Source organism: Opisthocomus hoazin, chromosome 2 (genome assembly GCF_030867145.1).
Source record: "Opisthocomus hoazin isolate bOpiHoa1 chromosome 2, bOpiHoa1.hap1, whole genome shotgun sequence".
Taxonomy (NCBI): domain Eukaryota; kingdom Metazoa; phylum Chordata; class Aves; order Opisthocomiformes; family Opisthocomidae; genus Opisthocomus; species Opisthocomus hoazin.
In genome coordinates this window covers 11,801,889-11,815,684 of record NC_134415.1, presented here as the reverse complement: position 1 = coordinate 11,815,684, position 13,796 = coordinate 11,801,889, and the positions used below count along the sequence as shown (strand labels likewise).

The 13,796-nt window shown below is 45.6% G+C and overlaps 2 protein-coding genes across 8 annotated transcripts in view; one reads left to right on the top strand and one right to left on the bottom strand.

Moving 5' to 3' along the window:
- The window catches only part of SDCCAG8 (SHH signaling and ciliogenesis regulator SDCCAG8), a 119,337-nt gene extending 116,331 nt beyond the window's left edge, over nucleotides 1-3,006 (bottom strand). For all 3 annotated transcript variants that reach the window (XM_075412626.1, XM_075412627.1, XM_075412628.1), the window contains exon 1: nucleotides 2,884-3,006. In XM_075412626.1, the coding sequence (XP_075268741.1) occupies nucleotides 2,884-2,950 (67 nt within the window). In that variant the 5' untranslated portion in view covers nucleotides 2,951-3,006. The remainder of the gene's footprint in view (nucleotides 1-2,883) is intronic.
- A 543-nt stretch (nucleotides 3,007-3,549) lies between these two features.
- The window catches only part of CEP170 (centrosomal protein 170), a 103,271-nt gene continuing 93,024 nt past the window's right edge, over nucleotides 3,550-13,796 (top strand). For all 5 annotated transcript variants that reach the window (XM_075412623.1, XM_075412625.1, XM_075412624.1 and 2 more), the window contains exon 1: nucleotides 3,550-3,714. The gene's annotated coding sequence lies outside the window, so the exon portion shown is untranslated. The remainder of the gene's footprint in view (nucleotides 3,715-13,796) is intronic.

Sequence of the window (13,796 nt, the reverse complement as noted above, 5' to 3'; positions counted from 1 at the left end):
GAACACTGTATTTCAAAAAGATCAAACAATGCCCGAGGCACGCCACCTGAAATACCAGAATCCAGATGACAGGAATGATGTCAATCTGGAGAAGAATCTCAAGCTGTACAACTACATAAAAAAAACAGGTAAAAAATTAAGTTTGACAGCTTAGGGAGTAACAGTGCTCTATTTGTCCTACAGTAAATTCCTAACAGTAGTAGTAATGATGTGTGGAATGTTGTACAGGTCAAAGGAGTTAAAAATTGTTCATCACTGAAAAACAGAGGCTCATTGAGAAACACAATGTTGTATCGCCCTGCATTGGGATTATGTTTGTGATAACTACTCACTGAGAGGGACCCCTGGATATATGAAATCAAACCTATCTCGGCACTGTACGTAAAAAGTTCATGCTTCCCAGAACAGAAAGTGAAACAGCCACTAGAACGTCACGTTCTGAAACGATTTAAAAAACATAATGGATCCAGTGTAAGAGGATTCAGTCAGAAAGAGATAAAATGAAAATAAGTTGTATGAACAGAATACATGCATCCAATTGTTTGATATGGCGAGGTCGAAAGTTACAGTTAAACAGCCCAAGATGCAAAATTGTTAAGAATGGCCTTTTGGAAGATATGAGAGGGTTAGAGAGGTCACTTACAATGTCCAGATAACTGGGTCCCAAAGCATGCTTCAAAAATCCACGTACCAAAAGCCTAAAAGCTTGTCACAACTACAAAGACATCATATATATCATATATATCCCTCAAAACGCTACATATCAAGAGCCTAAAAGCTCATCACAACTATGAAGATATCATACATATGACAGTGCCCAAGCACTCCAACAGATTTTCGAGTTGAAAGACAAATTCCGTTGGAACATCTAAAATGCACAAAGAGCCCAAGATAAAAATCAGAAAGACCGGAGCTCTGTTACGAAATACTACAAAAGCATATTTTCATGATGAGCCTAGTCTGAGTCAAGGAACAAACTATGAAGTCCTTACCAAGCTTACCAAACTACACACACACAAGGACATTTACGTAAATAAGTATTAAGCATCCTGAACTTATGGGAACACATAGTAGGCTTGGAGATCAAAGGTCTTTGGCTTCACCTGATATTACTATCTAAGCAAGCTGAGAACATTCTTCAGGGAGTTCTGGCAGCTCAGCATAACCACTGCATGGTTGGATGCCCCAGCAGGATGGATGTTGAGCACAGCATGCTGCCTGTGCACTCCAGAAGTTCAAGACATCAACTCAACTCCTTAGAACAGGGTGAACAGAAGAAATCTGCCTTCCCCAGTGCCCAGGTGCCACCTTTGGACTTGCTGGTAATCCAAAATGCCAGCACTGACTGGGCTTCACTGCCTAAAATGAAAAGGCAGGTCAACCACTGAGCTATCACAGAAGCAAAATGTGAATTTATACAATGTTTCAATAACAGCATAGCCTATTAATACATATGCATAAAAGCAAGTAAACAGGCCTGGAAAAATATTCTAGGTAAAAGATAATCGCAAGCACTCTAAAAATAAATGTCTTGTGAACTATACCACATATTCAGCTTCTTAGCTGATCTCATACTTATGCCTATACTAGTGCAGCAGAAATGAACAAAAACCCTTAAAATGCAGCCTTTCTAAAGGAAGCTGTGCCTCTGTGAGAGACAATACCATCTTAAAGCAGAAACATGTTGCCTTCAGAAGATCTGTTAAGCAGCAAAATCATATGTGTTCAACTATAGTTTTAAAATCCTCCTTTGTCAATAAAAGTCATAGAGAAACCCTTTGCCTCCATGAAAGTCCAAATCCAGTACAGGAAAACCATCTAGTGATTTTCCATACTCTTCCACAGAAAAAGGAAACGTGATACACTACTAAGATTATCCATGTCTGTGTATGGCTATTCATAGATTTTTATTTATGTTTTTTTACATATCACAAAAGGAACTCTACACCTATAAAGAGATGCTCTGGGATCTGTCATTTTAACTCTTCCACCAGCAAGTGACAAGCAGCATCTACCTGCCCACTTAATCTGCAAGAGAAATAAACAGAGATGATTCTTCAAAGTTCTGTGTTTCAGAACAAATAAAATCCATCCTCAGCACAAAGAAGTGATGTTATTTTGAGAATGAAATTTTTTATAAAACACTTGCTAAAAACCCAGTATCCAGTAGTTATGTAAAAATATTTCCATCGTTTTATTTTTTTGCGATGACGTTTCCCACATTGCAACCACACATTTCACTGACCAGCGTGGCAGGGCGTGACGCGCGGGCACCCTGTCTGCAGCACAACTTTTTGCACCAAGCGGGGTGATGTACCCACAAATTACCTACTGGCTTTCTTTAGAATCTGGACACGGACTTCGACCCATCAGAGACGGTCTGAAGGCTGACACAGCCCAGACGGCACAGCCGGGGGGCGAAGGTGCTCTCTGTCAGGCTACAGACAACACCTCTCGGGTGAGGAGGCAGGTATGAAAACAGCTTAGGATACAGGAAATAAAAACTCTCGTAAGAATCGATTTGCATCGACTCCGCTACCACCTATCCAGAGCCTGATGTCCCAGTGAGAGTCACAACGCTTGCACCGAAGCCAAGTCACGGTCAGACAAGTTCGCGCGGCGGTTTAATCGCACCGGCGATCCGGCTCAGGGAGGACCGGAGGCCGCTTCAGCGGTGCCGGCCGCGGGGAGGGCTCAGCCCGGCCGCCCCACCTCAGTCCGGGGACGGGACCCCCCGGCCCCGGCTCCGCAGCGCACAGGGACGCCGAAACGCCCCCCGCCCCCGCCGGGCGCCCGGCGGGGTACGGGACCTCCAGCAGCACCGGGCGGCGGCTGAGGCAGGAGAAGCCGCCCGCTGCCACCCCGCGCCGCTCCGCCACTCACCTCGGAGGCGCCTCTGGTACCGTTCCAGGGACTCCTCCAGGGCGGGCTCCCCGCGGGGCGCCCGCATGAGGAGAGAAGCGGCCGGCACCGCCACCCGCTCTGCCTTCCCGCGCTCCGCAACCGCCGACGGCTCCCGAAGAACCACAACTCCCACAATGCCTGCGGGTACCTTCCCTTCCTCCCCCGTCTCCTCAGCGCTAACCGTTGCCACCTCCGCCCCGCCCCAGCCGAGCGTGGCGGCGACGCGGGGGGCGGGAATGCGCCCAGAAAACTACAGGTCCCGGCATGCCGCGCGGCGCGCCTTGGGCCGTGGAGCCCCCGCGGGCCGCCACAGCCGCTTCTTTCCCCTCGGTTCGGGCCGAGGCCGCGCCTGCGCACAAGTGCAGCTCTTCCGCCCACGTCCCCGGGCCCGCAGCGGCGGGGGACGGCGCAGGTCCGGTCATGGCCGAGGCGGGCGGGAGGGGGAAGCGGTGTTTACCTCCCACCAACCGCGTGCCCCGGCGCCTGCGCAGTGCCTGCCCGGCGCGGGGACAGCTATTGTCTGGAGGCGGCGCAGGCGCAGCTCGGCCCCGCCGCCGCTCGGCCCTTGGCGCCTGCGCCCTGCCTTCCCCCGCCCCCCCCCCGCATTGTGTGCGCTGGGGCGGCGCCTGCGCAGTGCCGCGCCCCGTTGTGCCCGTTAGCCGCTATGTGCCGGGAATAACGCTGGAGCTGTTGCCAGAGGGACACGGACCGGAGCGCCCCGCCCCCGCCCCGCGGGGATGCCGGCTCAGTGAGCAGCGGCAGCACCGCCAGGGACGGCCCCTCCCCGCCGCGGCGAGCCTCCTCGAGGGGGTGAGTGAGGGTGCTGGCGCCCCAGACCGCGGGCCGGGCGGGAGCCGTAACGGGGAGAGGGGCCAGGGTCGCGCCGCTCGTCCGCCCGCCGCCTATTGTGTCAGGCGGCCCTCGCCCGCCGGGCCCCGGAGGGGGCGGGAGCGCCGTCCGGGCACAGCCCGCTCCCCCTCCCCCGTCTTCCTCCCCCCGCGGGAGTGCGGCGGGGCCGGTGGCGAGGGGCTGCCGCTCCCCTCCAGGGGCATCGGCGCAGACCGGGTGCGGGCGGCGCTGCGCCGTCCCGATGGGCGCCCGGCCGGGGCCGCCGGCGGCACACCCACCCACCGGGCGGGCAGCGGGGCTTCGCAGCCTGCCTTCCCCTCCCGCCGGCGGATTTCCGTGATTCGAGCGGACGTTTCCAGAGGCTTCTTTCTTTTTTTTTAGTTTTTTTTTCCCCCCTCCGGTTGCCCCCATTTCACAGACTGCCCCGGGGCCGAAGGCGGCGTTTGTCCGGATTTAAAAATCAGAGCTGCCGTGCGTTTGTCATGCGGGTGTGTGCGTCGTGTGTCCCCCCCCGCCCCCCCTTAAAACAGCGTCTGCTGGGAAGGGTGATGGAGAAGACCCATCGGGTTTGCCTTTTATTGCGCATTTTCACCCAGCGAGGCGGGCCTTCTGCATTCAGAAACGTTCTCCTGAAGGCGTCATCTTTTCTTTCTTGAGGGGGTAAAAAAAAAGGAAAAAAAAACCAACACCAAAACCAAAAATACCAAATAACCTTTTGTTGCTGTTGCGCCGGGCGCGCTCTGCCTCCGCGGCGCGGGACGGAGCGGGTCACCGCGCTGACCAAACCCCGATGGCGGTTCCGGAGCGGGGAGCGCGTCGCGGCGGGGACGGCTCCTCCGCCCGCGGCCCCTGCGCGCGCCGCCGCCCGCGGGCGGGAAGCAAGGGGGGAGGGGGCTGTGCGCGCGCGGCGGTTGTGCGGGCGTTGGGCGCCGCGGGTGCGGGTCGCAAGGCTCGGGGGAGGGGGGCCCGGGGACGGCGCGGCCGCTCGCCAGCCCCCGGGGCGTTGGCTGAGGCGTTCCCGAGGAGAGATGGCGGTTAGTCCGCCTGCTCGCGGGCTCGACGGAGAAAATGAGATGCAGATGCGGCGCCGAGGGGCTGAGGACAGACAGGAAGCGCGTTCTGGCGACGAGGGGTCACAGGCAGCGCCCACTGAGCTGCGCTTGGAAGCAATTGTTTTCTTCCCAGTGAAAGCAAAGGTGCTCATAAAATATTTAACTGCTTTGAAAGAATAAAGCCCGCTCCAGCACTGCGATGACGGTCTGTTCTCCGCTGGAATGCCATTCGGGACGTTGTGACAGTGGTCTTGGCCCGGGGTTTGCCTGTGGAAAGTGATATGTGGGGCGGAATAGTTTTTGTGAAATGAACCGAGACATGATTAAATACACTGTGATTTCCTATGATTAATTTCCTCTGGGAATCACTTTATGTCCAGATGCTGAGAAGTCTGTCTTACTGGAACTAAACTCTTCCTGCGGAACGTCCTCCACTTTAAATTTTATTTAATGTGGAGAAAAGTTAAACATAAATACTACAAAGACTCTTCCCTCATTCTTTTTTTTTTTTTTTAATGCTTTGTCGCTTTCATGTAAATGTTTTGTTGTTGTTGTTTCCCTTTTAATTTTTTTGATCTGAAGGAGGTCAGGAAGGCTGGCTGGATAGAAAGAATAGCGTAGCTGAGGATGCACAGAATTTTGTCAAAATCTCAAGAATCTAAAATTTATTTGTAATGGATCAGATAAAAATGTTTTCTTTAATTCTTTTAAAGAGAAACGTTCTGACATAAAAGTGGTTACCAAACTTACTTTATCATGGTACTGCTGTTTTTTTTTTTTGTGACAGGTGACTGCTTCCCATATGTATTCTGTTTATTCTGAAGAGGAATGGGTTCTTGCTATGTTGTGCTTCATCAGCTGTAACAGGCTTGGCAGGCAGAATTTTTTTTAACAGTTCTGTTGGTAACACGCAAGCCAGAAAAGAACGTTGTTGTGAAAGTGAACTGGAAGAGGCTGTGTGCACTTGTAGGTGGGAGCTAGGAAGCTTCCTTGAGTGACTGGAATGAAGCCTGAGGCATGAGTAGCTGCAGAAATTGGGTTTGAAGTACCATTTCCAGTTCTTGCAAATGCAGGAAAAAGGTATTTAATGTATATTGATAACATAGTATCTCCTTGAGTCTCCTAAAAAGATAATTTCTATGTCAGCACTGCATTTCTTAGCTTTAAAGGCAGAATGGAACTGAGGTAAAACAGGTTGTTTTTACTGCAGTAGAAAGTCAAGAAAATCTGTGAAATTCTTGTTTTCCTTTAGAAAATTTCAAACAGGGGAGTTAGGCATTGAATCTGTGCAGATAGCAGAATTTACTTGCAGAAATTCTCACATCTGCTTCTAGGACTTGCGACGTAAAAGGATGCAATGGCATGCACTTCCTCCTCTTTGAAGAACATGCTGCGTAATGTAGTAAAAATTGATATGGTTGTGACCAGGAGACTGTTTGAAATTTGAGAAAAGAAGGTTCTGTGTTACTGAGGGATGGACCTTCAAATTTGCTTGCTGGGAGCTAGAGTTAGATGCGTGTATCTGAGACAAGATACAGACCTTCACTGTGCTAAGTGGGTCTGTGGGGGTCTGTGGGTGTCTGTTAGGCTGGTAGTGCTCTCACCGAATGGCTGCATTGCTTCCGTTCTGGTATTGATTGTTGTGTATCTACTAATTTTCAATGGACTGGTCTACAAATAGCAGCTTCCTTCAGTGCACAGCGCTAATGCTTCCCTGGATCAGAGTCCATCCAGCGGGTTGAATGAGGCAGATGTCTTGGGGAAAAACAGTATGTGATCATGTGACTTAAACATAATGCGTGCAAATTAGGGTGGGAAGAGAGTCCAAACTACTTGATTAAACAACTTTGTGTATCTGTCTGTTGTACAGTTATACATGCAGATAATTATTGAAGTCAATTTTAAATACTTGGTTAACTCTTGTAGTTTTGTTTCTCCCACTCTAACCCAAAAAAGCTGGGAGGCTGTTTTTATTTTACAGGTGCGTTTGTATTTAGAATGATAGTTTTAATTAAAATTTTGTTTGACCTTCAAAAAACCCATATATTTTGAATTAATGTGTGTATTTTTTAATCATATAGTATGTCAAAAGCAGCTTGTCCTAGAACTTTCAAATAAAACCCACAAAGACGTTTTAGTAGATTGCCGTAATTATAAGTCTGGAAGTAGGTGGATGTTAAAGAGACTGACTCGGGTATCTCAGTTACTCACTCGCCTCTGGTTTTGTCACAGCATGGCTGTACTGGTCTGTCACAGTGGCTCTGGTACTTTTCTAAGTACATGAGAAGTTGATTCACTCGACTAACCCAGCAGAAGACTATTTCTTTTCTTTGTGTTTTGCTTGATTCTTTTTTTTCCCCCCTGCTCTCCCTGCTCCCTTGGGTTGGCAAATTGAATTACCTTGCTGTGTGGTCAGCTGAGTGCCAGAGCAAGTATGCAGAATGGGCACAGCAATGTCAAGCCTGGAAGAACAGAATGCTCCCTCTTCCAGTAGCAAAGATACATTTGGTCTGCTTAGCTGTCCTGTCTGGCTGTCCCCTGTGCCACTGTAGACTACTGTGGTCAGAAAAGGGGCTGGGTTATATATAAATCCTAGAAACCAAAATAATTAAGATACTGGTTTTGTTTTTATTGTTAGCCTTTACTTACTGTCCTTGATACATAAATTGTCCACAGCCACAGACTAAAGGTTCAGAACATATCACTGGATGAGAAAAATGTTTCTCTGCAAAGCAGATATGAAATGAGGAAGGAGAAGTGGTGCTGTTAAGTGGTGCGGCCTTTGTACAAGGAAAAGCAGGATCTTTGTGCCACGCGAATACTGGTATCTGCTCTTTCACAGAATTTATGGCTCTAAGATTTCAAATATTTTCTTAGCTTTTTCTTGCTTACTAGTTATCAAGTGTGTGATTTTTCTGAGTTGTAGAAAAGTGTTATTTGGTATACATTCAGAGAAATTGCTTTTATTCATTCAACACAGAGATACAAATTATCTTCTCTCTTTTCATCCCCTGAATAGAGTACTCAATGAAATGTGATAGTTTTTTCCTATGTGAGCCCGACATATTTTTCAACTTTGTTTCTCCTTCCCTTTTTCTCCTCTTAGAAAGTTACTGCAAAATAAGCTTTTCCTTAGCTAGGTGCTTTTTAGACCTCCAGCATCATCCACTGGTGGGCCTAGTGAGCTGAATCAGGTCCAACAACTGCAGCCCTCTTACAGTCCAGCTTCTTCAGTTCTGCTGTGTTTATCGCGGGGATTGGCGTTTTTGTAATAGGGTCCTCTGTTCGGTTGTTTCCATTCTTGTGAACTGAAATGTTTTATAGTCTGATCTTTTCCATGAAACTGAGAAGGTATCTTGCTTGACAAACAGCTGAAGCTTCTAAAGTCTGTGTGATGGCCTTTCCAGATCTCATCTCATTTTGTACCTTATTCCAAATGAGATTCTGGCTCATTTTGTTTCTTTCTAGGAAGAACTGCAATTATTCAGCTTTTCAAAGCAATAATAACAGAAGTGGTGCCACTCCCTGCCATTTACAAGATGTTTCTTTGTGAGCAGGGTATTTTGTTAGTCTTCAGCTGTGGTATTGCATGAAGAACTTGTAATCAATCCATTAGCTAAACATTATGGTCTGAAAGTAGCAATACACTGAATGCATTAAATCAGGTGTACTTACGACTTGTCCCTCAGAATGACATGCTTAGATAATTTTGTTGATGATCTTTCTATTGAATTGCAAATATTTGGCCATCTAAATATGCGTTCTGTTCTGTGTTCAAGACCAAAGCCTTTTCAATCATCTCTTATTTGGCTTCTTGTTACAGATCACATTTCAAGATTATGAAGGAAAATGCAGGAAGTTGGAATTTCATGATATCTTCTCTGTTTTCTCATGAACATACATTTTTCTTGCTTTCATTAATCTCACCTTCTCTCCCCCTCCCTCAATGACTTAACTGATTATTTAGTCCTGTGGAACTGTATCATTGCAGAAACCTTGATGTCAGGAATTACTCTACTTAATTGTATAATTTAATTTACTGAATAGAAGACGCTTAATGGCTAATATTGTAGTTTTACTTAACTATTTTTTTTTCCTTTGGAATTTTCCTAAGAATGTGAGAATGGCAACATAGATAGACCTTTGGTCTGACCTAAACCCAGTATATTTTCTCCAAGAATAGCTATAATCTGGTGCCAAGGGAGAGATCAGAAAGGTGCGAGCATGGATGGTATTTTCTGCTAAGGCACTGCTAGTCTCCATCTGTTTTCTGCTTGGAACTTTAGACCTAGTCAGGTGTAGTTTCTATTAAGGATTATTCCTTCCATTAGATCTGCATTTCTTCAGCTATGTGTTGAAAAGGCAATTCAATAAATATGACCTTTTATAGCAGACCTTCTGTTCTTATATGCATTCAGCTTAATAATTAAAATCCTAATTTCTTACATGTTTTTGTTATTACAAAAAAGCCACCACAGTTTTGTGAGGTTAATAGGGATTACACTTGTGCTCATCCATCTTCCCTTTCTTTAAATGATCATGTTTTCTTTTTATTGTACTCTGTTTCCAAAGGGGATAGTCATGTAGTATGAGGGTCAAACTCCTCCTATAAGAACTGCTTTTTGAGGTGATTCACAAGTCAAAAACACAGCTTGAATTTTAGCTTTAAGTTAACTGTGAAACTGGTCATTACAAATCTTTTTTGAGTTGTAAGCAGAAATTATTTAGGAAGCCATTGAGGAACCTCTGAGAACCCAGAACTACTTTTTGTTTAGCTTGTGGATTATCAGGGAGTTTTGAAGAACGATCGGAACTAGTTGGTGTAAGAACTAGGGAACCACTACAATAATTTCATGTTACAGAAGATATTGCCCTCAGTGGTCACTTTGTGTTTGTCTTATTATTATAGTTCTTGCTGATAAACATAAGAAAAGATATTGTTCAAAAACTGTTTTTCTTCTAAATGCATTTTTGTGGCCTGATTGCATTTTCTTCAGCATACTGTGTTGGCAACTTCAACTGTCAAACGTGTTCAGGTGTTGCATTGCTGAAACTGCAAATAGCAACAGTCAGCTTCCCCCTTTAGGGCAGACTGATATTCTAGAATCTGGTTTGCATTGGTTACTTGCAGGATTATCATTGCAAGTGTATTGTTTTGAAATGCTGCCTGGTTACTTGCTTTGAGGAGGTCAGAGTTTGTAACAGAACTAGGAACTAAATTATCCAGCAGCTTCAGTTCCTGGTCTCTGAATCAAATTTCAGTACCAGCACATAGTAGAAACATTTTAAAGTTTTTGTTCATCATGCCTTGAGCTCTAGTTTGCCAAGAAGCAAGAAGGACTTTTTCTTCTAGAGCTTCTGACATTGCTTTCGTGATCTCTAATTCTATTTACCCGGTTTGTGTACCCTACACAATAACCATTTTCAGTTGGTCCAGTTAATATTACTGGGTATTTGCTTCGATATCTGACAAGGTGAATTCATTTTTGTTTTTATATTGACTGGGCAGCCTATAGCACATAGTAAAGTCCTTTGTAAGGTGGCGGTTAAAAAAAAAAGCTGAAACATCAATATCAAGGTGTGACAGTGAACCAGGGAGTCCCGAGTCATTCCTTTCCCAGTTGAGGCCAATTGAAACTTTTGATTTGGTTAAAAAACAAACCACAAACATAATTTTATGAAATACACTAAGGATGACAGTATTTCAGACAGCACTTTAGTAGAAAAGTACATTTAGCAGATTGAAATCCTTGAATTCCCATATTTTGTGGGTCTTTGCCTTGGTGCAGTTCCATTCCAAAACCAAGAAAAGCGCGATGCCCTACTATTTTTATCTGTTGCACTTTTAGGGGGACAGTGCCATGGCCTTAAAAATTTTATTCAAAGATGTCTTTGTATTGTTTTATTTGTATAATTATTTCCATAGGAATTCTTCCTTTCTTTCACATTTGGGGTCACTGATCTAAGGCAGATTTAGAAGAAAGACTGCATTAGTATATCAGGAGGTGAGAGACTAAAGATTTGATCATTGGACTGTGATTAGTTGTCAAAATACACACTGTAAGTTTTTAAAAATTATACAGCTTTAATCTGTAGTGGGTAAATATAAAAAACTACTTTATATTTAAATAGTAATTATTATATTAATATTTCTTACGGTTAATCTAGACTTATTCTAACTATAAGAAGTCCTGTGAAGCTTAGGTAGATGTGGTGTAATTGACCTGTGTTCTTGTAGCAGCCTAAGCAGAACTGGCTGCTGGCTGTCTTGGTCATGTACTGTTGTTCCCTTGTCTCCCACCCCTAGCTACAGAGCCCCACTCCTTTTGCTTTGGTGCTAGGTTTCTGTGTGTGACCTTCTGGGAATGATTCATTTGTTTGTGGAAGTGGAGAAGAGCGCAAGAGTTAGTTTGTCGCTAGTTGAACATGCTGCTACAGCTCAGCTCAGCTGCACAGCCACCTGAGTCCTGCAGCCAAGGCAAAAGGAGGAGTTAGGACGTTGAGGCTGGGGCAGGGCAGGACGGTTGGGATCCCGACAGCAGTCAGTCTGGCTTTGGCTGGTGTGGAACTGCAGCTTCTTCAGTTTAGCATTTGCATGATGAGGGTTAGAACTGCTTATTTGCTTGTCAGTTGAGTCTTCAACACTAAGGTTGAAAATAAGTCAATACAGTTAAGTTGTGGAGATGCAAACAACTTATGACAGGGTAATCCATGTATTAGCTTTGTATGTATTAACTTGCCATAGTAACTGCTACTGTGTGGCATGTGCAAGGAACACGAGGCAGTTCACACAAAGTACATTACTTGAGATTTGCTGCAGTGGAAGCGTGGATGCAGGAGCTGCTAATAAGGAAGAGATGCCACGCTATAAATTCCCATCCCATGTTACTGAACAGTTTACTGTTCCTGTCTTTAGATCTTTGAATTTAATTAAACCGCTAACGTCTCCATTTCAGCCAGTAAAACTGGGGGCAGAGTCCTCTCCAGTCTCATTTTAAATTCTGAATACAATGTGTATGATGGAATTTTATCACCTTTTCAGGTACTAAAAGTTGTGGAGGATTTGAAAATAAGAGGCATTTTCTTTTTCTCTGAAGCAAACTTGCAAAAACATCAGAAAAGCACTTTGAACTTGAGGAGAAAGTGGGAATGAAAGTCAGTCTTCGGAGCTCCGTTGTTCATAGAGGTTTTTTACTACTGAGAGTTAAAATACAAATAATAAAGGATAATTGTTTTGTCGTGATTATTCAGTATTCTTTTGAATTTTAGCTGCCTTTCTGTCTGCAGAAGATTGCGGATTAGTATATTCTAGAGCCGTTGTTCCTAATTGTAAAGCTTGACTTTTATGGATGTATGGGCTGACATTGTTGGACCTTTATTGTTGAAATATCTGTTTAATCCATTGTGATGCTTGTGTGTTTATACTTGCAATACCATGAGAATGCACTCACTCTATTAAAAATGCTTGTGTGCCTGGACAGGAGACCCCTCAACCTGTTCATCTTCTGGACCAAGTACAGGGAACATTTCTATTTCCTCTGTCCCTGCTTCTAACTTGTAATAGTACATGGCATGTACATCCAAGGCTAAAGGGAAAAAAGTACCTCGGAGTTTCTGGCAACACTAGGAAAGCACTTTGCTTTTGATTGAAAGTAAAGCAATCCTATGAAGATGAACTGGAGAGAAAAACATACAGGAGAAACAAGTAATGTCTGGTTTCTCAGGGGTGTGTCCTGTATCCCAAACTGTGCTGATCCTCAACATGTACGTGTGCTCGCTCTTGCTCTGCTTGGTTGAAAACCAGTAATGTTCTGTGAGGAAAGTAACCGGAATGGCGATCACCCTGAAATGGCAGAGGACAGAGGAGCTGTGTGAGCGCAGGTCGGCCAGCAACCTTTAAGGAGCTGGGAACTGTCAAGCTTGTAGCACAGTGCTTCTGCTAGTGGGATGATGGACTTGTTCTTTTGAACTTGTTCTGCTCAGCCTTCCAGAACTTTTAGGAGTTTTGTATCTCTGAAATCTCTAGCTCTCTGAAGTTTGCTGTTAGGAGGAGTGATTGACAGAAGAAGAGTGACTACTTAAGCCCCACTTCCTCAGGTAACTAAAAATGGTGTCAGTAGGAGTTTTAATTACTAACTGTGGGGTAGAAGGAAAATATAGTTAAAAAAAACGTAAATCATTTGTTTAAAAAAATACACACACTTGCTTGAAGTAAGAAATATGTCTTGTAAAAGTGTGTCTGGGGAAATAAAATGAAGGCTACAACTAGGCTATTTTGGATTACAGAATCACAGAATGGTAGGGGTTGGAAGGGACCTCTGTGGATCATCTAGTCCAACCCTCCTGCCGAAGCAGGGTCACCTACAGTAGGCTGCACAAGACCTTGTCCAGGCGGCTCTTGAATATCTCCAGAGAAGGAGACTCCACAGCCTCCCTGGGCAGCCTGTTCCAGTGCTCCGTCACCCTCAGAGGGAAGAAGTTCTTCCTCATGTTCAGACGGAACTTCCTGTGCCTCAGTTTGTGCCCGTTGCCCCTTGTCCTGTCACTGGGCACCACTGAAAAGAGCTTGGCCCCATCCTCCTGACACCCACCCTTCAGATATTTATAAGTATATATTAGGTCCCCTCGCAGCCTTCTCTTCTTCAGGCTGAACAAGCCCAGCTCCCTCAGCCTCTCCTCGTAGGAGAGATGCTCCAGTCCCCTCACCATCCTCGTAGCCCTCCGCTGGACTGTCTACAGTAACTCTTCATCTTTCTTGAAGTGGAGAGCCCAGAACTGGACAGAGTACTCCAGATGAGGCCTCACCAGGGCAGTGTAGAGGGGAAGGAGAACTTCCCTCGACCTCCTGGCCACACTCCTCCTAATGCACCCCAGAATGCCATTGGCCTTCTTGGCAGCCAGGGCACACTGCTGGCTCATGGTCGTCCACCATCACTCCCAGGTCCCTCTCCGCAGAGCTGATCTTCAACAGGTCTACCCCAAGCCTGTACT